The sequence below is a fragment of the Dromaius novaehollandiae genome, chromosome 34 (genome assembly GCF_036370855.1).
Source record: "Dromaius novaehollandiae isolate bDroNov1 chromosome 34, bDroNov1.hap1, whole genome shotgun sequence".
In the NCBI taxonomy this organism is placed as follows: domain Eukaryota; kingdom Metazoa; phylum Chordata; class Aves; order Casuariiformes; family Dromaiidae; genus Dromaius; species Dromaius novaehollandiae.
This window is the reverse complement of record NC_088133.1, coordinates 396,760-422,751: the sequence shown is the minus strand read 5'-3', so window position 1 is coordinate 422,751 and position 25,992 is coordinate 396,760. Positions and strand designations below refer to the sequence as shown.

Here is a 25,992-nt window from a genome sequence, read left to right as displayed (position 1 = left end):
GACAGAGGGTCAGGCCGGGCTCGCGCTGGGAAAAATAGCGACTCTTTACTGGCGCCGGCGGGGACGGGGGGCGGCGGGCCCCGCGGCCGCCCTAGACCTTGGGGTAGTGCCGGGAGAGGTAGACGTTCTTGCCGTCGTACTCGGAGGTGGCCAGGCACTGCAGGAAGAAGTGGCCGAGGTCGTGCTTGGAGATGACGCGGGAGCCGCCGGACGTGTTCACCATCACCGTGTAGTCCCCCGTCAGCGGCTGGTCGTCTGCGGCGGGAGAAGGCAGCCGGCTCGAGCCCCCGAGCGTCCCCCGCATCGCCCGGCCCCCCTGCCCCGGTGCCCCCCCCCCCCCCCCAACGCACCGGCGATGTGCGGCGGCATCACGGAGACGCAGTCGAGCCCGGACTCCTGCAGGATACGGTGCATGCGGATGTGGTCCTCCGTCACCGGCTGCAGCCTGGGGGGCACCTTCTGCGGGTCCCACATGAGGAAGGCTGCGGGCGAGGGGGGGCTCAGCGCCCTGGCGAGGACCCAGGCGTCCGGCTCCCACCGCCCCGGTCTCCAGAGCGTCGCCGAGGAGCAGGGGGCCCGGACGCCTGGGCTCCTTGCCCCGGCTTGGGGACGCTCCCGGCGTCCTTACCCGACAGGCACACGACCACCTTCCTGATGCCGTGGGCCTTCATGGCCGCCACGATGTTCCTGGTGCCCTCGGACATCATGGTGGTGGGGCCTGGGAGCGGAGAGCGGGGGGCGCGGGGGGCCCCGGCCGGGGCTCAGAGCGGGGACGGTGCGGTGCGGGGGGGTCGGGAGGTGCTCAGCTCCCCCCGGGGTGGGGGGGTCACGGGGGGGTGGCCCATGGGGCGGTGGGATTGCAAGGTGCCGGGTCCCATGGGGCGGTGGGGTCACAGGGTGGGGGGTCCCCAAGGGTGACAGGGTCCCCCAGGGCAGTGGAGTCACAGGTTTGCAGGGTCCCCCAGGGTGACAGTGTGCAGGGTCCCCATGGGGTGATGGGGTCAGAGGGTGCAGGGTTCCCCAAGGTGACAGGGTGCAAGGTACCCCAGGGCAATGGGGTCACTGGGTGTAGGGTCCCCTGGGGGGGACAGGGGTGCAGGGTCCCCAGGGTGACATGGTGCAGGGTCCCCAGAGTCATGGGGTCCCCCTGGGTGATGGGGCGCAGGGTCCTCAGGGCAATGGGGTCACTAGGTGCAGGGTCCCCTGGGGAGACAGGTTTGCAGGGTCCCCAGGGTGACAGGGTCACAGGGTGCAGGGTCCCCCAGGGTGACAGGAATGCAGGGTCCCCAGGGTCACAGGGTCCCCAGGGTCACAGGTCCCCCAGGGTGAGAGGAATGCGGGGCTCCCCGGGGTGAGGGGGCCGCAGGGTGAGGGGGTCACGGGGCCCCCCGGGGTCGGCGGGTGCCCCCAGGCGCGGTGCCCTACTGAGGTCGTTGCGGGTGCCCAGGATGACGATGACGGCGTCCTGGCCCTGCACCGCCTTGTCCACGTCGGCGGGGTTGAGCACGTCGCCCACCACCACGCGGGCCGGGCGGTGCTCGGGGGGCAGCCGCGCCGGGTCCCGCACCAGCACCGTCACGTTGTACCCTGCGCACGAGGGAGCGCGTGGGCGAGCGGCCAGCAGCCCGGACGCCTGGGCTCCCCCGGGGGGGGCCCTGCACCCCAAACCGAGCCGCTGGAGGGGACGAGGCTGGGACAAGGCAGGGTGCTGGGGAGGGGGGGTCCTGCACCCCAAACCATGCCGCTGGAGGGGACGAGGCTGGGACAAGGCAGGGTGCTGGGAAGGGGGGGCCCTGCACCCCCAAACCGTGCCGCTGGAGGGGACGAGGCTGGGACAAGGCAGGGTGCTGGGAAGGGGGGGTCCTGCACCCCCAAACCGTGCCGCTGGAGGGGACGAGGCTGGGACAAGGCAGGGTCTGGCGGGCCAGGCCGGTTGTCCACGGCTGTGTCCGGCTCCTCGGCGCGGCCCACGTGATGATGAGTCAGCTCTCCCCGGCATGACTCAGCACCGATCCAGCCCGCGGGCACCGCGGAGCACCGGGCCCCGCACCGGCACTTCCCCATCCTCCCCCTCGCCGGGGGAAACCAGGCGCCCGGAGGGGAAGCGCTTCACCCCGGCTCACGTGCCCGGTCACGGGCCGGGCGGGGAGGAGGGCCCAGGCGTCCTGGCACGCAGCCCGGGGTCCACGAGTCCTCGGGCCGGCGCCTCGCCAGGCGCTTCCACCTGCGCTCAGGGCACGGGGCCCCGAGCCCTCGTCCACGTGTCCCGGGGGGGGACGCCGAAACGCGGCCGCCGCGGGGCAGAGGAGAGCGGGTCCGAGCCCGTCCCCGTCCCGCAGGGAAGCACTTGGGGTCCGGACGCGGGGCAGAGCCGTGCCGGCGGGGTCGGCGTCCCGCGGGCAGCAGCCGCGCCGGGACTGGGCTGAGTTTCCCAGGCCTCAACTCCTTCACGGAGCTGAGCGTCGTCTTTGGGAAAAGGGGCCGTGCGGGGCTGCCGCGAGGCTTTCTGGGACGGTCCTTGGCCAGGCAGGTGTCCGGGGCGCTGCCTGCTCCGGACGGGGTCTGTCTGTCCCCAATGGCCTCTGTCTGTCCCCAACCGGCTCTGTCTGTGCCCAACGGGCTCTGTCTGTCCCAAATGAGCTCTCGGCTTTGCCCGGCTCCAGGCCAGGCCTCAGAGGCTCGCGGTTCCCACGGACCAACCTGCGGCACCCGGAGCCGGGGACCCGGTTAAGTGCACTGGTAACGCCAGGCTGCGAGGGGCAGCGGCTGAGCCCGGCAGAGGCAGGAAACTCGGCACACCCGCCCCGTGCAGGGCCTGGGGGACCGAGCGAGGGGCTCCTCCGCCCCGGCTCGGGCCCCGGCAGGGCCGGCCGGGAGGGGCCGGCGAGGGCAGAGCGGAGCGCGGCCCCGCCAAGGGCCCTGCCCAGCCCGATAGCAGCAGCCGCCCTTATCGCGGGCTCCCACCTGCCGCCCGCCCGCGGCTCCCGGCCAAGAGGCCGCGCGTGCGACGCGCGGGAGGGCGGCAGGGCCTGGGCACGGGCGCAGACCCCCGGCGTGCCCCGGGGGCTCCCGCGGTGCCCGGCTCCGGAGGCAGGGACCGTCGTGCCCGCGGGAGCCGGGGGCAGAGCTGGGCCCGCCCGGGACCCCCCGTCGCCGAACCCGCCGGCGCTGCAGCAGCTGCAGCGGGGCCTTGGCGGGCGGCGGGGGGAGGTTTCGGGAGGGGGATCGGGGCGCAGCCCGGGCCCGGGGTCTCCGCCGGGCCCCCTTACCCGCGTCCAGCGCCTGCGCCAGCGTGGCCAGCCCGGTCATGCCGGTGGCACCGAAGATGGCGATGTTCTTGCAGGTGGCCATGGTGGCAGCGGAGCGGAGCAGAGCGGCCCCGGGCGCTGCCTCCCCGCCGGCCGGGCTGCGCCACCGCCCCGCTGCCACCGGAGCGGGGCCTCCGCTTCGCTCCACCCACGGGGCCGGGCGCCGGCGGACCGGCCCCTCTCCGCGCCCGGCCCCGCAGCGCCGGGGCCGCGGGCTGCGCCCCGCGCGGGGGAGCCGCCGAGCCCGGGGCCGCCGAGCGCCGGCAGCGCGGTGCGCGCAGCCCGCAGCTGCAGCCCGCGGTTTGCGCCGCCGGGAAACGCGGCCCCGGTGCGCGCAGCGCGGTGCCTTCACGCCCGGTGCGTGCGCGGCTGGTAAAGGCACCCCCGGGATTTGCACCCCCGGGACGTGCACCCCGGTCCGGGCACCCCCGGTAAATGCACCCCGGTCCTGGCAGCCCAGGCACGGGCCCCCCCGGGGTTTGCATCCCGGCCCGAGCACTCCCGGTGCGGGCAGCCCGGCGCGTGCACGCCGGTACGAGCATCCCCGGCCATGCATCCCCGCTCCGGGCGAGCCGAGCCCGGGGCGGCAGCCCCCAGCCCCGGTTTGCAGCGGGGGGGCCGCCGAGCCGCCGCCTTGCCGCCCGGGCGCGTCCCCGCTGGGGAGCCCGCGGCGGCGGCCGGCTCGGGGCTGGGGGCCCGGCGCAGCCCCGGCGGCGGCGGGGCGGCGGCAGCGCCGACCCCCGGCGTCCTGCGCGGCGGCGGGAGGGGGCCCGGCGCGGCGGCGGGATTGGCTGCCGGGGCGGCGGCGGGGCCGAGCCGCGGCGCGCTCCGGTGCGCAGAGCCAGCCGGGCCCGGGCGGCGCCGCGGCGGCCCCGGCAGCGCAGCGCAGCGCGCCGCGCCCGCCGGCACGGTGAGTCCCGGCCCCGGCCCCCGCCCCGCCCCCGCCGGGATGCGGCCCCGGCCCCCCCGCCGCGCCCTCGGGCCCCCCCCGCTCCGGGGTCCCGGGCGGCGGGCGCGGACGTGCCGGCGGGGGCCGCTCCCGGCGCCCTCCCGGTGCCGCGCCCGGCCGAGCCCTGCGGCCGGGGGGGCCCGAGCGCGCGGCCGCAGCAGCCCCGGTGCGGCGGGGAGCAGGCCCCGGGCGGCCGCGGGGTCCCTCAAGGTGACCGCCGGGAGGGACGGACGCTGCTGCTCCGGGGGGCGGCGGGGGATGCTCGGGGGGGGCTGCACGGGATGCTCTGGGGAGCTGTAGGGGATGCTCGGGGGGGGCTGCATGTGATGCTCGGGGGGGGATTGCATGGGATGTTCTGGGGGGGTTATTGCACGGGATGCTCTGGGGAGCTGGAGGGGATGCTCGGGGGGTGCATAGGATGCTTGGGGGGCTGCTGTGGATGCTCAGGGCAGGTGACATGGGATGCTCGGGGGGGGGCTGCATGGGGCTGCCAGGGATGCTCTGGGGGGGTTGTAGGGGATGCTCGGGGCAGGAGGCTGCATGGGATGCTCTTGAGGTCCTGCATGGGGTGCTTGGGGGGCTGCAGGGAATGCTCGGGGGGGGTTGCATGGGGGTGCAGGAGATGCTCTGGGGCATTGCAGGGGACACCCAAGGAAGACTGCTGGGGGGTCTCTGGGGGGGTGCATGGGATGCATGGTGGGCTTTGGGGGATGCTCTGGGGGGGTTGTCACAAGGGATGCTCTGGGGGGCTGCAGGGGAAGCCCCAGGAGGCTGCAGGGGGTGCCCAGGGGGCTTCAGGGGGTGCCCTGGGGGCTTCAGGGGGTGCCCCGGGGGGCTACCAGGGATGCTGTTGGGGCAGGACATGGAGGGAGTCTCAGGGCTGCCCCCAGCTCACGGGGCTGCAGCAGAACCAGCGGCACTGGGTGGAGATGGCTGCGAAGCCCAGGGGTCCTGCGGACCCCAAGCCGAGACCTGCGGTTCCCCCTGTCCCTCATCCCGCCGTGCACCACCTTCTCCCCCACCGTGGGTGTTTTTGGGGTGGGGGATGAGCAAACAAGTGTTCGGGAGAGTGGGTGCACACGTGTGCAGCTGGCGTGTGCAGGTGGGGCCTCCGTGAACCTGCGTTGCCGGCGTGTGGGATGGATGCCTGCAGCCTCCCAAGGGTTAATCCCTGGGGCCCGGGGGGACCACGGTCCTCTCTCCGTGGGGCTCATCCCTGCCCGGGGGGGCAGAGGGATTCCCCGGGATGCCCCACGCAGACACCCTGGGCGAGGGCACAGCACGGTGCTGCGTCCTGCCGTCCGTCCTGCCCTGTCCATGGTATTTCGGGCTCTTTGGCTCTCGCTCCCGTGGTCGAGGCTTTGCTAAGGCCTGGAAGAGGCATTGTTGCTCAGGAAGGAAAGGTTTCTGCAGCAGGAGGGCCCGCACTGAGCCCGGCTGCCAGGACGCCTGGGCTCTCTCCCTACGGGGTGTCCGTGGGGCAGCTCCTCCCCTCCCTCCGCTGCGCTCGGGGTCGGAGTGTCTCTGGGGCGTGTAACTCGGCAGGCTTGGCCGTGACAAATGCACCGTTGTGCAAACCTGAATTCAGTCCTGCGGCCGTGCATGCTGCCCCAGATCCCACAGCCCCGGCACGTCCTTGCAGCCAGAGGGGCTGTCGCAGCCCCGAGATGCTGCGCTTGAGCACGGCACGAGGCTGCTGGTGTGGGCACAGGTTGGGCAAGGGGGACCTTCGGGAGGGCGTTTCATCCCCCCTCCTTTCTGCCGGGTCCTGGAGGGGGTCGCACAGCCAGGAAGGCTGCAGGGCCCAGCCCCGCTGTCCCCTGCACCAGCAAGCGCTCACCTGCATCGGGCCGTCGCTGCGCCGGCCACGGGCTGAGCCTGCGTCTCCTTGACTGATGCAGCCCGCTGCAAAGGTGCATTTCCCCTCCGGCACGGGGACTGGGTTGAGCAGGCTGGATCCAGCTCTGATGATGGGAGCAGGCCTCTGCTCTGAGCGTCGCTCCGCGGGGCAGGGGCATCCTGCCTCCCGGCCTTGCAGCGTGAGCCGAACGGCTCCCGTGGCCCCGTGGCCGGGCTGGGGTTGCTGGTGTGGGGCCGGCGGTCCCGGGGGACATCGTGGCCGAGCCGTGCTGGAGCCATGCAGCCCCGCGGACGGGGCGCTGGGGACGGGCAAAGCGGGCGAGTGGCTCCGGAGCGCCCAGCTCCTCCCTGCACACGCGTGTGCGTGCCCGTGTGCACACGTGCTCCGGCTCACGGGGACCCTCGCTTGCCTGCCGGAGCGGTTCAGAACAGCCTGAGCCGCCGTCGTGAGCAGAGCCGGGAGCAAGTGAGACGCGAGCCCCTCGTGCACGCAAGGCCTGGGGCCGAACGTGCACCTTGCCCCGGTCCGTGCAAACACCCACTCGCACAACTCCCGGCTCTCTCCTGCCGGGGGGAGCCGAGGTGCGGGAGGGTGTTTGGAGCCGGGCACTTGCACCCCCGGCGAGGCCCCTCGGCGCGCGGAGGCACCTCGGCGCGGGTCGGGTTGCGCCGCTTTGTCTCCGGCGTCGCCGTGCGCTCGCGGTGCCGGCGGCGCGGTGCCGACGGCTGCTGTGCCCTCAGCCCGCGTGTCCCCATGGCGGCCGTGGCGGCCGAGCTGGACAACATGGACGTGCAGCAGCAGAACAACAACAGCGCCTGGGAGAGCCCCGACCCCCGGGGCTGGGACGACGGTGCCGCCACCGCCAAGCTCTTCGAGTGCTCCCGCATCAAGGCCCTGGCCGGTGCGTCCGGCTCCGCCTGCCTTCTCCAGCCCCGGCCCGGAGGGAGGGTCGTGGGGCAGCGCGCGGCGGGGGCCGGGAGCCCGGACTCCTGGGCCCTCCGCTCGCCCCGGGGCCGGGGCTGAGCCGCTGCCTTGCCCCGCAGACGAGCGGGACGCCGTGCAGAAGAAAACCTTCACCAAGTGGGTGAACTCGCACCTGGCCCGCGTGTCCTGCCGCATCACCGACCTCTACGCGGACCTGCGGGACGGCTACGTGCTCACCCGGCTCCTGGAGGTGCTCTCGGGGGAGCAGCTGGTAAGCGGCCGTCCCGTCGCGCCCCGCCGGGAGAGCGATGGGTGCTGCCGCCCGCGTCCACCCCGGGCTCGCGGCACCAGCCCCGAGGGAGCGGGGACGCTCCGGGCAGAGCGGGGTCAGGGGGCACCGGGGTCTCCTGCCTCCCCGTGCGCCAGGGGGGCTCGCAGGGCTCTCGGGGCCGCAGCTTCCCGGTGTCGCCGGCAGCCCAAGCCGACGCGGGGCCGGATGCGGATCCACTCCCTGGAGAACGTGGACAAGGCGCTGCAGTTCCTCAAGGAGCAGCGGGTGCACCTGGAGAACGTGGGCTCCCACGACATCGTGGACGGCAACCACCGCCTCACCCTGGGCCTCATCTGGACCGTCATCCTCCGCTTTCAGGTAGCGGCGCCGGCGGGGAGGCGGCGCGGGGCCAGGCCGCGGGGACTGCCGTGCGGCAGTGCCTCTCCGCTTTCCCCAGATCCAGGTGATCAAAATCAAGACCGAGGACAACCGGGAGACGCGCTCGGCCAAGGACGCGCTGCTGCTCTGGTGCCAGATGAAGACGGCGGGGTGAGCGGGGTGCCGGTGCCGGTGCCGGCGGCGCTCGCCCCACGTGCCGGGAGGGTCGGCCCCATCCCGGCGCTCCGCGTCCCCGGGAGCCGGCCGCCCCGGTGACCCCCGTCTCCCCGCAGGTACCCGGAGGTGAACATCCAAAACTTCACCACCAGCTGGAGGGACGGGCTGGCCTTCAACGCGCTCATCCACAAGCACAGGTCCGGCACGGGGCGGCGGGATGGGGGCGGAGGGGTCCCTCCCCAGCCTCGCCGGTCTGGGGGGGCCGATGGCCCCAAGCCCAGTGCCGGAGACGGCCCCGTCAGGCGCCGCCGCGTCCCACTTGCAGGCCAGACCTCATCGACTTCCACAAGCTGACCAAGTCCAACGCCACCTACAACCTGCAGCAAGCCTTCAACACGGCCGAGCAGCAGCTGGGGCTCAGCAAGCTGCTGGACCCCGAGGGTAGGGACGCGGCGGGGTGTCCCCGTGCCCCAGGGCTCTCCGTGCGCCCGGACGCCGGGGCCCCAATGCTCACCCCTCTCCTGATCCCGTTTAACTCATCCCACCGCCTGGTCCCATCGCTCGCCCTGACCAGGGCTGATCGCGCCGCGGTGCTTTTGCTGCAGGAAACATCTGGGCCCCCGGGAGGGGAATTTCCCCCCCGGCCCCCGAGCCCCCAGCAGTGCGTTTTGCAGCTCAAAGCGCCCTTGCGGTTTTCTGATGCCGGCTCGAGCCCACTCCTGCCCCGCTCCGGGGCGAGGGGCTTTCGCTCTCCAGGAGCTGCTGTCCTGGCCCCGAGCAGTGCATGCTCCCGCGAGCAGCCGTGCCGGCCCCGGGGCTGGCGGAAAAGCAGATTTTGGGGTGCTTTGGGGGCCCGGCTGGAGCTGGGGGCTCGGGGTCTGAAGCGTTGCCGCCCGGCAGACGTGAACATGGAGGACCCCGATGAGAAGTCCATCATCACCTACGTGGTGTCCTTCTACCACTACTTCTCCAAGATGAAGGCGCTGGCCGTGGAGGGGAAGCGCATCGGAAAGGTGGGCGAGCGCCCGGCCCTTCGTCCAGCGCCGCGGGGCCGTGGGCCCCTCCGGAGGGGCCGTGGGGCAGGTGGGGCCTGCCCACCCCGCAGAGCCCAGCCCCTGCCCCGCTCCATCCTTCCCGCCGCAGCCGGATCCCCCCGGACCGCTGCTATTTCAAGCCTGTCGGCTCGGCTGGCTCCTGGCGCCCGTCGGCCTCGAGGCAGCGATGCCCCGCGTGCAGCGGGGACGTGGGGCGGGGGGGCGCGAGGGAGGGCGCCGAGCGGTGCCCACCCTGGGGCACCTGCAGCATGGGGGCTTGCTGGGGGGCTGTGGGATGCCCCCCGAGCCGTGGGGCGGGGGCTGCCCCCCGAGCCGTGCCCGCGCCGCCCCCCCAGGTGCTGGACCAGGCCATGGAGATCGAAGCCATCGTCGAGCGCTACGAGGCGCTGGCGGCCGAGCTGCTGGCGTGGATCCAGCACACCATCACCATCATCAGCAACCAGAAGTTCGCCAACTCCCTGGCCGGGGTCCAGCAGCAGCTCCAAGCCTTCACCGCCTTCTGCACCCTGGAGAAACCCGTCAAGTGAGCGGGCACGGCCGGCGCGGAGCACGGCGCGGCCCCGGCACCTCCGGGCAACGGTGGCTCGGGGCCGGGTTGGGGGGCACCCGCGGGGGCCGGGGCCGGGGCCGGGGCCGGTGATGACCGGGGCTCTGGTCCCACAGGTTCCAGGAGAAGGGGAACCTGGAGGTGCTGCTCTTCACCATCCAGAGCAAGCTGCGGGCCAACAACCGCAAGCTCTACGTGCCCAGCGAGGGGAAGAGCATCTCCGACATCAACAAGGTGCCGCGGGGAGCAGGGCCGGGGGCCAGCGGCCGCGTCCCTCGCCGCCTTGGGAATGCTGCAGGGAACCGAGCTGGTCGGGCCTCAGCGGGATGGGGTGGAGGCCCCGTGGGGCAGGGGGGCTGGGGGCCCCTCTCCGAGCCCCGCTCTCACCCCACAGGCCTGGACCTGCCTGGAGAAGGCCGAGCACGAGCGGGAAGTGTCCCTGCGCAACGAGCTCATCCGGCAGGAGAAGCTGGAGCTCCTGGCCCAGCGCTTCGACCACAAGGCCGCGATGCGGGAAACGTGGCTGAACGAGAACCAGCGCCTGGTGTCACAGGTGGGCCGGGGGCAGGGGACCTGCCTGGGGTTCAGGACTCCCGGGCTCCCCCCTCCGTCCCTCCTGCCCAACACCACCGTCTCCCCCATCCCCAGGACAACTTCGGCTACGACCTGCCAGCGGTGGAGGCCGCCATGAAGAAGCACGAGGCCATCGAGGCTGACATCTCCTCCTACCAGGAGCGCATCCAGGTGGTGGTGGAGCTGGCCCTGGAGATGGAGTCCGAGGGCTACTACGACACCAAGCGCATCAGCGCCCAGAAGGACAACATCCTGCGGCAGTGGGGGCTGCTGACCGAGCTGGTCGGCGCCCGCCGGGCTCGCCTCGAGCAGAACCTGGCCCTCCAGAAGATCTTCCAGGAGATGGTCTACATGATCGACTGGATGGAGGAGATGCAGGTAGGGGCACGCAGGGTCCCACCAGGACGACGGGGGGGTCCCTGGCAGCGCCAGGCAGCTCCGGACCCGACCTCCACACCCGCTTCCCCAGGTGCTGCTGGTCTCCAAGGATTTCGGGAAGCACCTGCTGGAGGTGGAGGACCTGCTGCAGAAGCACGGGCTGCTGGAGGCCGACATCTCCGCCCAGACCGAGCGGGTGCAGGCACTCAACGCTGCCGCCCTCAAGTTCTCGGAGCTGGAGGGTAACGTGGGGCACCGTGGCCGGGGCCAGCTGGCCACGAGGGCCCTGGCGCGGCCGGGGGGCGCAGGAAGGGTCGAAGGGGGCTTCAGGGCACTGCGGACCCTCCCCGCTAAGAGCTGGTTCCCCCGGCCCAGGCTACCAGCCCTGCGACCCCCAGATCATCTGCAACCGGGTGAACCACGTCCAGACATGCCTGGAGGAGCTGGGAGAGCTGGCGGGCAAGAGGCGCAAGGAGCTGGAGGACTCCCGGCAGCTCTGGGCCTTCTTCCAGGAGATGGAGGAGGCCGAGGCGTGGATCCGCGAGAAGGAGCAGATCCTGGCCGCCAAGACGTGTGGCCGGGACCTGAGCAGCGTGCTGACGCTGACCAGCAAGCACAAGACGATGCTGGGCGAGCTGGGCAGCCGGCGGGCGCTGCTGCACCAGACCATGAAGCGGGGGGAGCAGATCCTGGCCAAGAAGCGCTTCAGCCCCGGCGGGATCCAGGAGAAGATCCGGGAAGTGCGGCTGCGGTGGAAGAAGCTGGAGGAGGTGACGGGGCTGCACCAGCAGCGGCTGCAGGAGGCCCTCAACTTCTTCCAGTTCAGCACCGAGACGGACGACCTGGTGGCCTGGCTGCAGGACACCTACCGCATCGTGTCCAGCGACGACTTCGGCCACGACGACTACTCCACCCAGGCGCTGCTGCGGAAGCACCGGGCCGTGGTGGAGGAGGTGGAGAAGCACCGGGCGGCCGTGCTGGCCCTCCGCAAGCAGCTGGCGCTGCTGGCGCCCGAGCACCGGCAGGGCGTCGACGTGCAGATCCGCATCGTGGAGGTGGAGCAGCTCTACGGGGAGGTGGCCGAGGTGGCCGTGCTGCGGCAGCAGTGGCTGCAGGACGCCCTGGCCGTCTACCGCATGTTCAGCGAGGTGCACGCCTGCGAGGTCTGGATCGACGAGAAGGAGCAGTGGCTGGAGAAGATGGAGGTGCCGGAGGAGCTGGACGACGTCGAGGTGGTGCAGCACAGGTGCGGGGAGGGGACGGGGACAGGGACGGACGCCTGCGTCCCGCTCCACCTCAGGCACCCCCCGGCCGCCCCGCCGGCGCCTCACGTGCCCTCCCCGCTGTGCCCAGGTTCGAGAGCCTGGACCAGGAGATGAACAGCGTCATGGGCCGGATCCTGGATGTGAACCAAGTGGTGCAGCAGCTGGTGGATGGGGGCCACCCCAGCGCGGAGGAGGTCCGCTCCTGCCAGGACCACCTCAACAGCAGGTACCGCCGCTCCCGGCCACCGGGAACCACGCGGGACGTCCCCACGGGTGCCAGGGGCTGAGGGCGGCTGCGACCGAGCTGGACCCGTCCCCGGCGCGGGGAGCCATGCCGGCACGTCCCAGCGCCGTCCCCGTCCGTCCGCAGGTGGAACCGGGTGGTGGAGCTGGTGGAGTGCAAGAAGGGGCAGCTGGACGCCGTCCTCAAGATCCAGAACTACCTGCTGGAGTGCGGCGAGATCAAGGCGCAAGTGCGGGAGAAGCGGAAAGCCATCGAGGCGACGCAGTCGGGCGGCAGCGACCTGGGCGGCGTGCTGGCCTTGCAGCGGCGCCTCTCCACCATGGAGGCGGCCCTGGTGGTGCTGGAGCCGCGGCTGGTGGAGCTGCAGCAGGAGGGCGAGGCGCTGGCGGCCGCCCACCCGGCGCGGGCCCTGGAGATCCTGCTGCCCTTCGAGCAGATCAGCGAGGAGTGGGAGGCGCTGAAGCAGGCGCTGCAGGGCTGCGAGGACTCGCTCACCGTGGCCGGCCGCTTGCAGCAGTTCATCCAGGACCTGGACAACTTCCTCACCTGGCTGGTGAAGACGCAGGCGGCCGCGGCCGCCGAGGAGGTGCCCGGCAGCCTGGCCGACGCCGAGCGGCTGCTGAGCCAGCACGCGGCCCTCAAGGAGGAGATCAACGGCTACGAGGAGGACTACGCCAAGATCCAGGCCGTCAGCGACCTGCTGGCGCTGGAGGAGACGGAGATCCCCTACCTCTCGCTCCAGCAGTGGCTGCAGAAGCTGGACGCCGGCTGGAACAAGCTGCTGCAGACCTGGGAGACGCGCCGGGAGGTGCTGGTCCAGTCGCACGTCTTCCACCTCTTCCTCAGGGACGTCAAGCAGTGCGAGGCCTGCCTGTACAACCAGGTAATGCCGGCCCCGGCGCGGCCCCGCCGCCGCGCACGCCCCAGCGTCCCCCCTCCGGCCCCGCGTCTCCGAGGCGGCAGCATCCCGTCTGCCCTGACCGCGGCTCCTGGGGGCTTCGCGAATCGCGGTCATTGCGCCGGGTGCGGGTGGCATTCGAGGACGGATGCGCATGTTCTGGGCCCCTGCCGGGACCCCCAAGCCCCCCCAGCCTCTCCCAGCCTGAGCTCCATCCCTCCCCCTCCAGGAGTCCACCCTGGCCCACGCCGAGCTCCCCGACACCGTGGAAGCGGTGGGCAACGCCATCAAGAAGCACAAGGACTTCACCACCACCATGGACCTCAACCTGCAGAAGATCCAGCTGGCGCTGCAAGCGGGCGAGAGCCTGCAGCGGCAGGGCAACCTCTACAGCGACCGGGTGGCCGAGAGGATGGAGGCCCTCCGCGCCAAGTAGGTGCTGGGCCCGGGGCCCCGTCCTGCCCCACATCCGTCCCTGCGGCGACCGGGATGCTCCGCTGCCGCCCCAGCTCCGGGAGGAGGATGGGCCGCTGGCGCTGGTGCAAGTCCATGCGATTTCTCCCCTCCATCCCCACGATCCCCTGGAAGGGAAGCGGCCGCCGCCGTTAGCACGTGCTTTGGCATGGATTTGGCAATTTGCTGTGGCTCCTCCGTGGCTGTGCCGGGCCCAGCTCATCCGGGGGCACCGCTCTGTGCCTCAGTTTCCCTCTGATCGCCATCTGCACCCTGCACAGCCGCCGGGATGGCAGCGCTGACCTGGGCAGGGGCAAAACCTCTCCTGCAACCCGCTGTGTCCAGCCGGGGCTTGGGGGCCGGAGGGAAATATTCCCTGGTGCTTTTCCACTTCCCTGAGATCCTGCCCGTGGCTTTTCCCGGGGGGATCCCGGGCGCCAACGGGAGCTGGAGACCCCCAAGGCGCCACTGGAGCCGCGGGCAAGTCCTCCCGCCCCGTCCCCTGGGAGCCGCTGGCTCGCAGCCGGGCTGGTCCTGGAGCCGCTCCTGGCCTTAGCTCGGCCAAAGCCTCGCGGAGCACCGGCAAAAACACTGCAGAGCAGCAGGGAAGTCCCTGGGGCAGCGGCGTGCCCTGCCTTGGCTGTGCTCCCGCGCTCCGGCCGGCCGGGCAGCTCCCGCGGCGCCCGCTCCCGGCGGGGTCGGGGGCCGCGCGGCGTCGGGACGGCCGGCGCTGAGCCGGGCTCTCCGCTTCCCGCAGGAGCCACCACAACTACCAGCTGGCTCAGGAGTGGATGCAACGGCTCAACGACCACCTGGAGCTGCAGCAGTTCCTGCAGGACTGCCACGAGGTAGGGCCCGGCCCCGGCCCCGGCCCCCGCCCCGGGACGGCTGCAGCGAGGAGGGCGGCTGCCCCCGCTGCGGGCTGGCGGGACGGGGCACCTGGCACCCTGGGGAACCGGTGGGGCTCGGCGGCACGGGTGCAGGGTGGGTGGCGGGCGCAGGGAGGATTGCGTCCCCAGCCAGGCCTGTGGGCCCCGGGGATTTGCCCCCCAGAGCCACTTGGCTGCTTGGGCTGCAGACACAGCCCCACTGGACTGGGGGGGGCCGTTTGCCTCCCTCCATCGCCCCATGTGGGGCACCCCCAGGGTCTGGCGCCTCTGGGCCATTTTGGGGTGCGGAGAGCATCCCGGGGAGGGTCTGCCTGGGAGCAGGGCTCGGGGCTCAGCCTGGGGGGGGGTCACACTACCCAGAGCATCCCCGGGCCTGGGGTGCCCCACATCCTCCTTGGGTGCCCTTTGGCAGCCGTTTGCCCCCCCGTGGGCCCAGCAGCTCCAGTCCATTTCAGGGTGCGGAGAGCATCCCGGGGAGGGTCTGCCCGGGGGAGGGGGCAGTGCTCGGGGCTCAGCCTGGGGCGGTTGCGCTACCCAGAGCATCCCCGGGCCTGGGGGTGCCCCACATCCTCCTTGGGTGCCCTTCAGCAGCCTGGCTGCCGTTTGCCCCTCCGCCCCGTGGGTCCGGCAGCTCCAGTCCATTTCGGGGTGCGGAGAGCATCCCGGGGAGGGTCTGCCCAGGGCTGGGGGGGCAGTGCTCGGGGCTCAGCCTGGGGGGGGTCGCACTACCCAGAGCATCCCCGGGCCTGGGGTGCCCCACATCCTCCTTGGGTGCCCTTCAGCAGCCTGGCTGCCGTTTGCCCCCCCGCCCCGTGGGTCCGGCAGCTCCAGTCCATTTCGGGGTGCGGAGAGCATCCCGGGGAGGGTCTGCCCGGGGAGGGGGGTCAGCGCTCGGGGCTCAGCCGCGGGGGGGGGGGGGGGGGGGCCGAGCGTCCCCAGGGCCGGTGCCGGGGGCGCCCCCGCGTCCTCCTCGGGCGGCCGGGGGGGCCCCGCGCGGGGCCGGTCCCCTCCCCGCCTGCCGCAGCGCCGCTTCCCCGGCCCGGCGCGGCCCGCTGCGGCACCGGGGCGGCCGCGGCCGGCGGCTGCCAAGGGCTGCGCGTCCCCGGCGCCGGCGCAGGCGGCGGGCGCCGGCTCCGGCCTCCGCGCTGCCGCCCGGCGCCGCTGCCGCAGGGGCTGCCGCAGCCGCGCCGCCGCCGCCGCGGGGCCACGGGGGTGGGCGCCGGGCCGCGGCCGCCCGCGCGGGGGGCTGAGCGCCGCTCCGCGCCCCGCAGCTGGATGGCTGGATCGGCGAGAAGGTGCTGATGGCGCGGGACGCGTCGCGAGACCCCGGCCAGCGGCCGCACCAGCGCTGGCTCAAGCACCAGGCGTTCATGGCCGAGCTGGCGCAGAATAAAGAGTGGCTGCAGAAGATCGAGAAGGTAAAGGGGGGTCGCGGGGGGATGCGGCGCCGGGCGGCCGCCGCCTTAACCGTTTGCTCGCCGGGCGGCCGCGCTCCCGCACGCCGGGGCCCCGCTGCCGGGCGCGGCGCTGGGTCCGGGGCTGCGGGGGCCGGGGCTGGGGGGGGTCGGGGGCGCGGGCACCGCGCCGGGCACCGGGGCTGCGGGGGCACCGCGGCGGCGACCGGGGCTGGGGGGTCCGGGGGCGCCGGCGCCGCGGCGGGGACCGGGGCTGCGCGGGGGCGGCCGGCGCCGGCACCCCCGGGCCCGGCGGGATGCGGCCCCGCGGGTTTTGCGGCGGATCCTGCGTTTCTGCGGGTGACTTTGACATCTGCGCGCGGAGGGCAGCGTCGGCGCAGGCCGGCTGCCGCGCGCCCCTGCTGCGCCAGCGCGGGCTTTGGCCCCCCGGGGTGGTGGGCTGGGAGCCTCCGCCCCCGGCGATCCGAAATGCCCCAGCCCCCGCGCGCGGCGCCGGTGCCCGTCACGCGTGGCACATGTGCCCCCCCCCGCACACGCGTGCCGGCCGCATGCAGCAGGCATGTTCTGGCGCCCGCAGCCAATCTGCGCGCGTGCGGCTCCGGCAGCACGTTTGCTCTCGCATGGGTGAGCGGAGCCCAAAATAGCTGCTGCTGCTCCAGGAGGGAGCTGGCCGCGGCAGCCCGCGGCTCCGGGGAGGCCTGGTGCGGGGCAGCCAGCGCCGCCGGACCGACGATGCTCGTGAGCTGGGGCTGGGGCTGGGGGCGATGCAGAGCGGGGTCCGGCTCCCTGGCGAGACCGTCGCGTCCCAGTGAATGTGGCCCCTCGCCGGGGAGGCGCGCGCCCACCTCCCGACCCACCGTGCATGCCGTCCCCCCCGTATCCCCGGCCTGGACAGCACACGCGGGCGGCGATGGCCCTGGAGCTGCATGTCCGAGCTCCCCCGTCGCCCCTCCGTGCCGGTGCATGCACCCGCTTGCAGCCCCTTGGTGCATCTCTGCGCCGCTGCCACTTTGCCGCCCTTGCGGGTTTTAACTCTTGTGCTCTCGCGGTGTCCCTGCGGCGCCCCCAAACCCTCCCTCCGCCCCGGCACAGCACACAGGCCCTGGGAGGCTGCAAATGCCCCTGGGGCGGCTCAGAGCCAGCACCGGCCCCAGGAAGGAGCCGAGGGCAGGGGGATGCGGCTGCAGCGGCCGCTTTGCCCCACGGGCCCTGCTGCCCCTTTGCAAGTCTGGGCACCGCGCGGGGGCTGCACGGGCACCTCTGCCGCCCCGTCCCCCGGCGTCCCCGGCCCTCACCGCCTCTGCCCGCAGGAGGGGCAGCAGCTGATGCAGGACAAGCCGGAGCTGGCCGGCTCCGTGCAGAAGAAGCTGAACGAGATCCGGCAGTGCTGGCTGGAGCTGGAGAGCACGACCCAGGCCCGGGCCCGGCAGCTCTTCGAGGCCAACAAGGCCGACCAGCTGGTGCAGAGCTATGCGGAGCTGGACAAGCGCCTGCTGCGCCTGGAGGACCAGCTGCAAGCGGTGGGCACCGGCCCCGACCTGGCCAGCGTCAGCAACCAGCTGAAGAAGCTGCAGGTAGGGCTGGGGGGAGCCGGACGCCTGGGCCCCCCCACCTCGGCAGGCCGCGGGCACTGAGGGCTCTGCTCCGCCGTGGGGCAGGGAGGCTGCCGCAGGGCCGGGAGCAGCATCCCCGAGGCCCCGGCGCGGGGGCAACGTGCACCGCCCTGGGGGGCCCTGGCTGCACCGTTCCGCATTGCTTGCGGCCGTGGCATCGCTTGCACCCGCGGTTCGGCATCGCTTGCACCCACGGTTCGGCTTTGCTTGCAGCCGTGGCTCAGCATCGCTGCAGCCGCAGTTCGGCATCGCTTGCACCCACGGTTCAGCTTTGCTTGCAGCTGCGGGTCGGCATCGCTGCAGCCGCAGTTCGGCGTTGCTGCACCGGTGGCTCAGCATCGCTTCCAGCCGTGGCTCAGCATCGCTGCAGCCGCGGCTCCGTGCTGAGTCATCTCGGAGCCTGCGCGGAGCGAACCGGAGCTGCCGGCACCGGGCAGGGGGAGAGCCAGGCGCTCCGGAGCGCCGGTCCGGGCCTGCTCCCGGCCGGGGCTCCAGGGTCTCTCCTCACCCCGCGTGGCCGGGGGAGGCGCCAGGGCAGCCCAGGGGCACCAGGCGCATCTGGGCCGCGTGTCACGAGAGTGCAGGGTCTCAGCCCCGCGGGCGCAGGAGGGCAGGGTTGGCGGCCCCTTCCCCACCGACCTCTCCGTTTTGCCTCCCTGACAGCATGCGCCAGATCAGAGCAGCCCACTCTCCCCCCCCGCCTAGTCCGGTTCACATCGCCCGGGGCAGCGGCGCCCCGGGCTCCGCCGGGGTTTGTCCTTCATGTTTAACCCCCTCCCTTCGCATCCCTCCTTCCTCCTCTCCTCGGCCTCTCGCTCCTCCCACCCTGCTCGGGGCTCGGGGAGCCGCGGGGGGTCCCGGTGCTCCCGCTCTCGGCGCTCCGGTTTGGCGAGCGGTTCCGCTGCCCTCCGCGGCGGCAGAGCCCCTGTCCCCGTCCCCGTCCCCGTCCCCGCGGCCGCTCGGCTGCTCCCGGGCGCCTCCGCAGGGACCGAGCTGGGGGGCGGTGGGGGTGGCGCGGCTGTGCCGGGGGTCCCGCCGTCCCCGGCCCCGCGCTGAGCCCCCCGTGCCCGCAGAGCATGGAGACGCAGGTGGAGGAGTGGTACAAGGAGGTGGGCGAGCTGCAGGCGCAGGCGGCCGCGCTGCCCCGCGAGGCCGCTGGCAGGGAGGCGGTGGACGAGCAGCAGAGCGCCGTGGGCACCCGCATCGTCCGCCTCATCGAGCCGCTCAAGGAGCGGCGGAGGATCCTGCTGGCCTCCAAGGAGGTGCACCAAGTCAGCCACGACCTGGAGGACGAGCTGGTGCGTGGGGAGGGGACCGCGCGCCCTCCCGCCTCGGCCCGGCCCGGCCCAGCCCGGCCTGTCCCATCCCGTCCCATCCCGTCCCGTCCTGTCCCATCAGGTGCCATCCCATCCCGTGCTGTCCAATGTCATCCCATCCCATGCCATCCTGTCTTGTCCTGTCCTGTCCTATTCCATCCCGTCCTATACCATCCCTTCCCATCCTGTCTGATCCCATGGCATCCTAACCCATCCCATCCCATCCCATCTCATGACATCCTGTCCCATGCCATTCCGTCCCTTCCCATCCCATCCCATCCCGTCCCTTCCCATCCCATCCTGTCCCATCCCATCACGTCTCATCAGGTGCCATCCCATCCCATGCTGCCCCATGCCATGCCATGCCATGCCATCCCATCTTGTCCTGTCCTGTCCCATCCCATCCCATCCTATCCTGTCCCGTCTGATCCCATGCCGTCCTGCCCCATCCCACCCATCTATTCCCATCCCATCTCATGCCATCCCGTCCCTTCCCATCCCATCCCCATCCCGTCCCGTCCCGCGTCACCGGGATGCCCACTCTGCCCCCAGATCTGGGTCCAGGACCGGCTGCCCCTGGCCGCCCTGCAGGAGCACGGCAGCAACCTGCAGACGGTGCAGCAGTTCATCAAGAAGAACCAGGTGAGCCGCGGGGCGGGCGCCCGGACGCCTGGGCCCCATGGGGGGGGGGGGGGGCGTCCCGGCGCCGGGCTCACCCCCCCCGCGCCCAGGCCCTGCGCCGGGAGCTGCAGGTGCACCGGCCCCGCGTGGACGAGGTGCTGGAGCGGGCGGGCGCCCTGGCCGCCCTCAAGAGCCCCGAGGCGGAGGCGGCGCGGCGGCTGCGCGAGCGGCTGGCGGGCGCCTGGGCCCAGCTGCAGGAGCAGGCGGAGCGGCGGCAGCAGGCGCTGGACGCCGCGTACCGCCTGGAGCAGTACTACTTCGACGTGGCCGAGGTGGAGTCCTGGCTGGGCGAGCAGGAGCTGCTGCTGATGAGCGAGGAGAAGGGCAAGGTGGGGGCGGCCCCGGGGCGGCCCCGGGGGCGGCGGGGGCCCTGCCGGCGCCTCACCCCGCTGCGCCCCCCAGGACGAGCAGAGCACCCTGCACCTCCTCAAGAAGCACCTGATGGCGGAGCAGACGGTGGAGAACTACGAGGAGACCATCGCCCAGCTCTCCCGGCAGTGCCGGGCGCTGCTGGAGCTGGGGCACCCCGAGAGGTGGGCGGCCGCCCCCCGCCCCCCGGGCCCGGTGCCGGGGCCCCCCCGCGCTCACCGGGCGCTGTGTCCTTGCCCAGCGAACAGGTCAGCAGGCGGCAGTCGCAGGTTGACCGGCTGTACGTGTCTCTGAAGGACCTGGTGGAGGAGCGCAAGGCCAAGCTGGAGCAGCAGTACTGGCTCTACCAGCTCAGCCGCGAGGTGGACGAGCTGGAGCACTGGATCGCCGAGAAGGAGGTGGTGGCCGGCTCCCCGGAGCTGGGGCAGGACTTCGAGCACGTCACGGTGAGCGGGCGGCCGCGCGGCACCGTCCGCGCCCTGCGCCGTGGGCTCTGGGCACGGTCCCTGCTCCGTGCTGTGGGCCGTGGGCTTTGGGTGCTGTCCATGTCCTGCACCCGTTGGCTTTGGGTGCTGTCTGCACCCTGCGCCGTGGGCTCTGGGCACGGTCCCTGCTCCGTGCTGTGGGCCGTGGGCTTTGGGTGCTGTCCCTGTCCTGCACCCGCTGGCTTTGGGTGCTGTCTGCAGCTTGCACCATGGGCTCTGGGTACCATCCCTGCTCCCTGCCCTGCCGTGGGCCCTGGGAACGGTGCCCCGGGCTCCGGGCACTGCCCGTGCCCTGTGCCGTGGGCTCCGGCACCGTCCCTGCTCCGTGCAATGTGCTCCGGGCACCATCCGTGCCCTGCACCGTGCTGCGGGACCTGCCTCTGCCCTGCCCTGCACCGTGGGGGCTCCCGGCCCCACTGGCTGCGTGCTGCCCCGGTGCTCCCGTGCCGGCCCATCCATCCATCCGTCCGTCCGTCCGTGCTGTGCTCACCCCGTCCCCCGCCCGCCCCAGCTGCTGCAGGAGAAGTTCATGGAGTTCGCCAGCGAGACCGGCAGCATCGGGAACGAGCGGATCTCGGCCGTGAACCAGATGGTGGACGAGCTGATCGACTACGGGCACGCGGACGCGGCCACCATCGCCGAGTGGAAGGACGGCGTGAACGAGGCCTGGGCCGACCTGCTGGAGCTGATGGAGACGCGGGCGCAGATGCTGGCGGCCTCCCACGAGCTGCACAAGTTCTTCAACGACTGCAAGGACGTGCTGTCGCAGATCGAGGAGAAGCGGCAGCGGCTGCCCGAGCTGGCGGCCCGCGAGGCCAAGACCTCGGCCGGCACCTTGCAGCGCCTGCTCGGCGCCTTCGAGCACGACGTGGAGGTGCTGGTGTCGCAGGTGAGGATGGCGGCGGCGGGGGCGGCGGGGCGGCGGGGGCGGCAGTGACGCCGGCGGCCCCCCAGGTGCGGCAGCTGCAGGAGGGGGCGGCGCAGCTGCGGACGGTGTACGCCGGGGAGAACGCCGAGGCCATCGCGGCGCGGGAGCAGGAGGTGCTGCGCGCCTGGAAGGAGCTGCTGGCCTCCTGCGAGGAGTGCCGCCTCCACGTGGCCACCGCCGCCGACAAGATCCGCTTCGCCGGCACCGTGCGCGACCTCGTCTCCTGGATGGACGGCGTCATCTGCCAGATCGGCACCGGCGAGAAGCCCAGGTGGGCGGGCGGAGCCGGGCGGAGCCGGGTGGACCTGGTGGCCGGACCCCGGCGCGCGGCCGCCCCGTCCGGCGTCACAGCCTCCCTCCCGCTCCAGGGACGTCTCCTCCGTGGAGGTGCTCATGAACTACCACCAGGGCCTCAAGAGCGAGATCGAAGCCCGCGGCAAGAGCATCGCCGCCTGCCTGGAGCTGGGCAAGACCCTGGTGCTCTCGAAGAGCCCCGCGGCCGACGAGGTGACGGGGATGGGGACGGGGACGGGGCGCCGGGGTGGGTCCCGCTCACCCCGCCTCCCTCCCCGCCCACAGATCAAAGCCCACGTGGAGAAGCTGGTGGCGAAGAAGAAGGAGATGACGGAGAAGTGGGACAAGCACTGGGAATGGCTGCAGCAGAGTGAGTCCGGTGGCGCCGGGGGGGGACATGGCGCGTCCAGGAGGGCCGGGCCAGGAGCCAGGACACCGGGGTCCTCCCCGCCGCGGGGGCTCAGGACAGCCGGCACCGTCCGCAGGAGGAGATGCTCTCAGGGGATGCATCCCCATCCTGGCATCCCCGCGGATGGGGGGACCCTGACACCCTGGTTCAGCACCATCCCTGGGAAGGGGGGGCTGCATCCCCATCCCGGGGCGCCCACGGAGGGGGGACCCTGACGCCCCGGGCGCCGGCGCCGTGTCTCCCGCAGTGCTGGAGGTGCACCAGTTCGCCCAGGAGGCCGTGGTGGCCGACGCCTGGCTCACGGCCCAGGAGCCGCTGCTCAAGAGCCAGGAGCTGGGCAACAGCGTGGACGAGGTGGAGCAGCTCATCCGGCGGCACGAGGCTTTCCGCAAGGCAGCCGCCGCCTGGGAGGAGCGATTCAGCTCCCTGCGGCGCCTCACCACGGTACGGGGCGCCGGGGCATCCCGGGATGCACGCGGGGCCCAGGCGTCCTGGGCTGCGGCATCCCCCGCTCATCCGGGCGCGCCGGTCCTGGCTCCCGCAGATTGAGAAGCTGAAGGCGGAGCAGAGCAAGCAGCCGCCGACGCCGCTGCTGGGCCGCAAGGTCTTCGGGGACCCCTCCGGGGAGGGGGGCTGGCGGGCGGCCCCGCTGCCGCGGCCGGCGCTGCCCGAGCGCCCCGAGCCGAGGGCTGAGCGGCCGGACCTGCTGCGCGCCCGGCTGGACGGCCGCCCCGAGCCCCGCGTCGCCTACGTGCGCCACGAGCTGCGGCCCGAGCGGCTGCAGCCCCGGCTGGACCGCGTCGCCCCGGCGCTGCCCGGGGATGGCGGCACGGCCCCGGAGCCCCCGGCTGCCACACCGGCCCCACCGGCACCGGCACCGGCACCGGCACTGGCACCGGCCAAGGTGGAGGCGGTGGCGGAGGTGGCGGCGGAGGCCGGGGAGGCCAGGCCGGGCCGCGGCGAGGGGCTGCTGGAGAGGCGGCGGGAGCGCCGGGAGCGCCGGCTGGAGCGGCAGGAGTCCAGCGAGCAGGAGGCACCGCGCCACGACGGCAAGGCGGGCGGGTGAGGCTGGCTCAGCTGGCGCGGGGGGCCGCTCCGGCCGGGATGGGTGCTGGCTCCATTCGGGATGGGTGCTGGGTCCGACCGGGGTGGGTACAGGGTCTGTCCGGGACGGGTGCAGGGTCTGTCCGGGATGGGTGCTGGGTCCCTGCAGGACGGGCGCCAGGTCGGCTCCCTATCCCGGAGCCCGGGGCAGCCCCAGGCCGGCTCGCCCTGACACCCCGTCTCCGCCGGCAGCAAGGCCACGCTGGCCGACATCGTGGAGCAGCTGCAGGAGAAGGAGTCGACCGGCCCCGTCCCGGCGCCGGCCCTGGTGAGTCCCCTCCGCGGCCCCTCCGAGGCGGGTGGCTGGGGACGCGTCCCGTGCCGTCCCGGCACCGTCCCCGTTCCGGCTGGGAGAGCCGGCGCTCATCCCAACCTGGCACCGTCCCCGCAGCCCCGGGAGCGGGAATCGCCCGGCCGCCTGCCCAACGGCATCGACATGCTGCCGGAGAGGATGCCGCGTCCCGACCGGCCCCGCGCCCGCGACCGGCCCAAGCCGCGGCGGCGCCCGCGGCCCAAGGAGCCCGGCCAGGCGCCGGGGGAGGCGCGGCGGTCGCGGTCGGCCCCGGCGCAGAGCAGCGCCCCGCCGCCGCCGCCCCCCACCCACACGGTGCAGCACGAGGGCTTCCTCTTCCGCAAGCACGAGCTCGACGGGCCCAACAAGAAGGCGTCCAACAGGTGAGCGGGGGCGGGCGGCCGGGGGGCAGCACCGGTGCACCGGGGCCGGCGGGGTCCGAACCGCTCCGGAGGAACCTGGGCTCGAGGGGTGGGGGGGTCCGCGCAGCAGTGGGTTCACCAGGGCCTGGGGGGGGTCCGTGTGATGGAGACAGTGCGCCTGGGGGGATCTGTGCGAGGGAGGGGGTTCATTTGGGTTGGGAGGTGTCCATGCAAGGGAGAGGGTGCACCAGGTCTCGGGATCTGTGCAAGGGAGAGGGTGCACCCCGGCTTGGAGGGGGGGGGGTCCATGCATTGGCGAGGGTGCACTTGGGCTTGGGTGGTCTCTGTGATGGAGAGGGTGCACGAGGTCTTGGGGATCCATGCAAGGGAGAGGGTGCAATCGGGTGTGAAGAGGTCCACGCAAGGGAGGGTGCACCAGGGCTCCATGGAGTCCATATGGTGCTGGGTGCACCCGAGCTCGGGGTGCTCTGTGCAAGGGAGAGGACGCACCGGGTCTCGGGGATCCATGCAAGGGAGAGGGTGCATCAGATCTCAGGGATCCGTGCAAGGGAGATCCCTCGGGTTTGGAGGGGTGCATGCACAGGAGAGTGCACCAGGGCTTGGGGGGTCCATGCAGCGCAGGGATCCCAAGCTCGGGATGGTCTGTGCAAGGGAGAGGGTGCCCCAGGTCTCAGGGAGCCGTGCAAGGGAGCGGGTGCACCCGGGGCAGGAGGGTCCGCGCCGCAGAGGGTGCCCCGGGCTGGGAGACCGGCGCGCCGGCCGGGTGCCGCAGCCCCGCTCGTGGCCCGGCAGGTCCTGGGTGAACCTCTACTGCGTGCTGAGCAAGGGCGACCTGGGCTTCTACAAGGACGCGAAGGGGCCGGCGTCGGGCAGCACGCACGGCGGCGAGCCGCTGCTCAGCCTGCTCAACGCCGCCAGCGAGGTGGCCAGCGACTACAAGAAGAAGAAGAACGTCTTCAAGCTGAGGTGGGCCGGGGCGCGGGGGGGGCGCGGGGGGGACGGGCGCCGCTGACGCTGACGCCGGGCTCCGTCCCGCAGGACCGGCGACGGCAGCGAGTTCCTGCTGCAGGCCAAGGACGAGGTACGGCGGGGCCGGGGGGCCGGGGGGCAGCGGGGGGGCCGGGGTGACGCGTGCCGGCCCCGCAGGAGGACATGCGGAGCTGGCTGGGCGCGCTGGGCGCCTGCGCGCAGGAGCACGCCGACATCGCCCGCTGGAGCCAGGCCCTGCTCACCACCTCCTCCACCGACGAGGGCCTCCCCCGGCGCGAGGCCGACCGCCGCGCCAGCACCTCCGCGCGCCGCAAGTGACCCCGCGGGCCGCCGGGCCGGGGCGGGGGGGGCCACGGTGCGCCCCCAGCCCCGGGGGACGGGGCTGTGCCGGGCTCCGGAGGGGGCCGGTGCAGCGGGGGGGGCCGGTGCCGCCCCCCCAGGCTGCCGCTGCCTCCTCCCCGCGGCCCCCCCGGCCTCGTCCCGACCCCCCCCCCGCAGGGCTCGGCCCCCCCCCCCGGCATCACCGTGCACAAGCCATAGAGCCGCTGCAGCGCGGACGTGGTCGCCCCGAGACCCCCACCCCCAGCACCGGGGTCCCCTCGGCTCAGGGACCCGCTCGGCACAGGGGTCCCCTTTGGTCCCGGGGGGGTCATTTGGCACTGGGGTCCCCTTTGGCACTGGGTGGGGGGGGTCATTTGGCACCGGGGTCCCCTTGGCACTGGGGTCCCGCTTGCCCCAGGGTCCCCCTTGGCACTGGGGGGGTCATTTGGCACCGGGGTCCTGCTTGACCCAGGGGTCCCCTTTGGCACCAGGGTCCCCTTTGGCACTGGGGGGTCATTTGGCACTGGGGTCCCCTTGGGCACTGGGGTCCCGCTTGCCCCCAGGGTCCCCTTGGGCACTGGGGGGTCATCTGGCACCAGGGTCCCCTTTGGCACTGGGGGGGTCATTTGCCCCAGGGTCCTGTTCGGCCCCCATGTCCCGGCGCCCCGGCCCATGGCGACGGCTCACCCCCCCCCATGCTGCCCCGGCCCCCCGTGGGCCCCCGCTGCCTGAGGCCGGCTCCCGCCTCCTCCCGCCTCGCCGCCCGCATCCCCGGAGACCGCGCTTTGGGGACAGAGTTTCTATTTGTAAAGATTTTAACAAAAACCAGGAAAATAACCAAAAAAAAAAAAAGCCTCACGCCCCCCCACACCCCGAGCACGTGCCCCCCGGGTCCCCCCCCCGGGCCTCTGGGCTGGCGCCGGGCGAGCGCCGCGCTGTGACTGTATAAATGTAATAAACCCCCTCGCTGCACCCCACGGCACCCCGCGCCCCAATAAAGGAGCGGACGGGCCCGTCCCGGCTGCCGACCCAGCCACCCCGGAGCCGTACGGGGGGAGGTGGGGGGGCTGGGGGGGCTGGGGGTCCCGGGGGGGGGATATGGGCCTGGAAGGGAACCTGGGGGTCCTGGGGAGCCCTGGGGGGGTCCTGGGGTGCTGGGGGGGGGCCATGGGGCTGGGGAGGGTCATGGGGAGGTCTACTGGGGGGGCATAAGGGGGGCCA

The 25,992-nt window shown here is 73.3% G+C and overlaps 2 protein-coding genes across 2 annotated transcripts; one reads left to right on the top strand and one right to left on the bottom strand.

Moving 5' to 3' along the window:
- Positions 1-25: 25 nt before the first annotated feature.
- BLVRB (biliverdin reductase B) lies at positions 26-3,470 on the bottom strand. The gene is made up of 5 exons (XM_064502988.1): positions 3,270-3,470; positions 1,426-1,587; positions 629-718; positions 351-482; positions 26-255 (listed from the first exon to the last, which is right to left on the bottom strand). Exons 1-5 carry the CDS (start codon positions 3,349-3,351, stop codon positions 92-94), a joined length of 630 nt encoding a protein of 209 aa, XP_064359058.1. The 5' UTR covers positions 3,352-3,470; the 3' UTR covers positions 26-91.
- A 653-nt stretch (positions 3,471-4,123) lies between these two features.
- On the top strand, positions 4,124-25,743 carry SPTBN4 (spectrin beta, non-erythrocytic 4). The gene is made up of 36 exons (XM_064503130.1): positions 4,124-4,218; positions 6,859-7,019; positions 7,162-7,313; positions 7,518-7,691; positions 7,771-7,862; positions 7,985-8,065; positions 8,194-8,309; positions 8,769-8,881; positions 9,259-9,446; positions 9,587-9,704; positions 9,865-10,023; positions 10,119-10,421; positions 10,513-10,663; positions 10,797-11,667; positions 11,775-11,912; positions 12,057-12,813; positions 13,058-13,260; positions 14,039-14,129; positions 15,443-15,589; positions 16,897-17,160; positions 18,273-18,497; positions 19,068-19,157; positions 19,247-19,525; positions 19,599-19,729; positions 19,807-20,011; positions 20,562-20,939; positions 21,005-21,249; positions 21,347-21,485; positions 21,558-21,642; positions 21,929-22,125; positions 22,226-22,743; positions 22,978-23,053; positions 23,177-23,460; positions 24,253-24,426; positions 24,499-24,541; positions 24,607-25,743. Exons 2-36 carry the CDS (start codon positions 6,872-6,874, stop codon positions 24,766-24,768), a joined length of 7,497 nt encoding a protein of 2,498 aa, XP_064359200.1. The 5' UTR covers positions 4,124-4,218; positions 6,859-6,871; the 3' UTR covers positions 24,769-25,743.
- The last annotated feature ends 249 nt before the right edge of the window (positions 25,744-25,992 follow it).

Excerpts from the sequence above, each read along its gene's own strand:
- BLVRB (XM_064502988.1), bottom strand. The coding sequence starts at position 3,351 with ATGGCCACCTGCAAGAACATCGCCATCTTCGGTGCCACCGGCATGACC. Across the intron at positions 483-628 it reads GGTGGTCGTGTGCCTGTCGG|CCTTCCTCATGTGGGACCCG; the intron begins GTAAGGACGCCG and ends CCTCGCCCGCAG. Across the intron at positions 256-350 it reads GATGCCGCCGCACATCGCCG|ACGACCAGCCGCTGACGGGG; the intron begins GTGCGTTGGGGG and ends CTCCCGCCGCAG.
- SPTBN4 (XM_064503130.1), top strand. The coding sequence starts at position 6,872 with ATGGCGGCCGTGGCGGCCGAGCTGGACAACATGGACGTGCAGCAGCAG. Across the intron at positions 15,590-16,896 it reads GGCTGCAGAAGATCGAGAAG|GAGGGGCAGCAGCTGATGCA; the intron begins GTAAAGGGGGGT and ends CTCTGCCCGCAG. Across the intron at positions 21,250-21,346 it reads GGCACCGGCGAGAAGCCCAG|GGACGTCTCCTCCGTGGAGG; the intron begins GTGGGCGGGCGG and ends CTCCCGCTCCAG.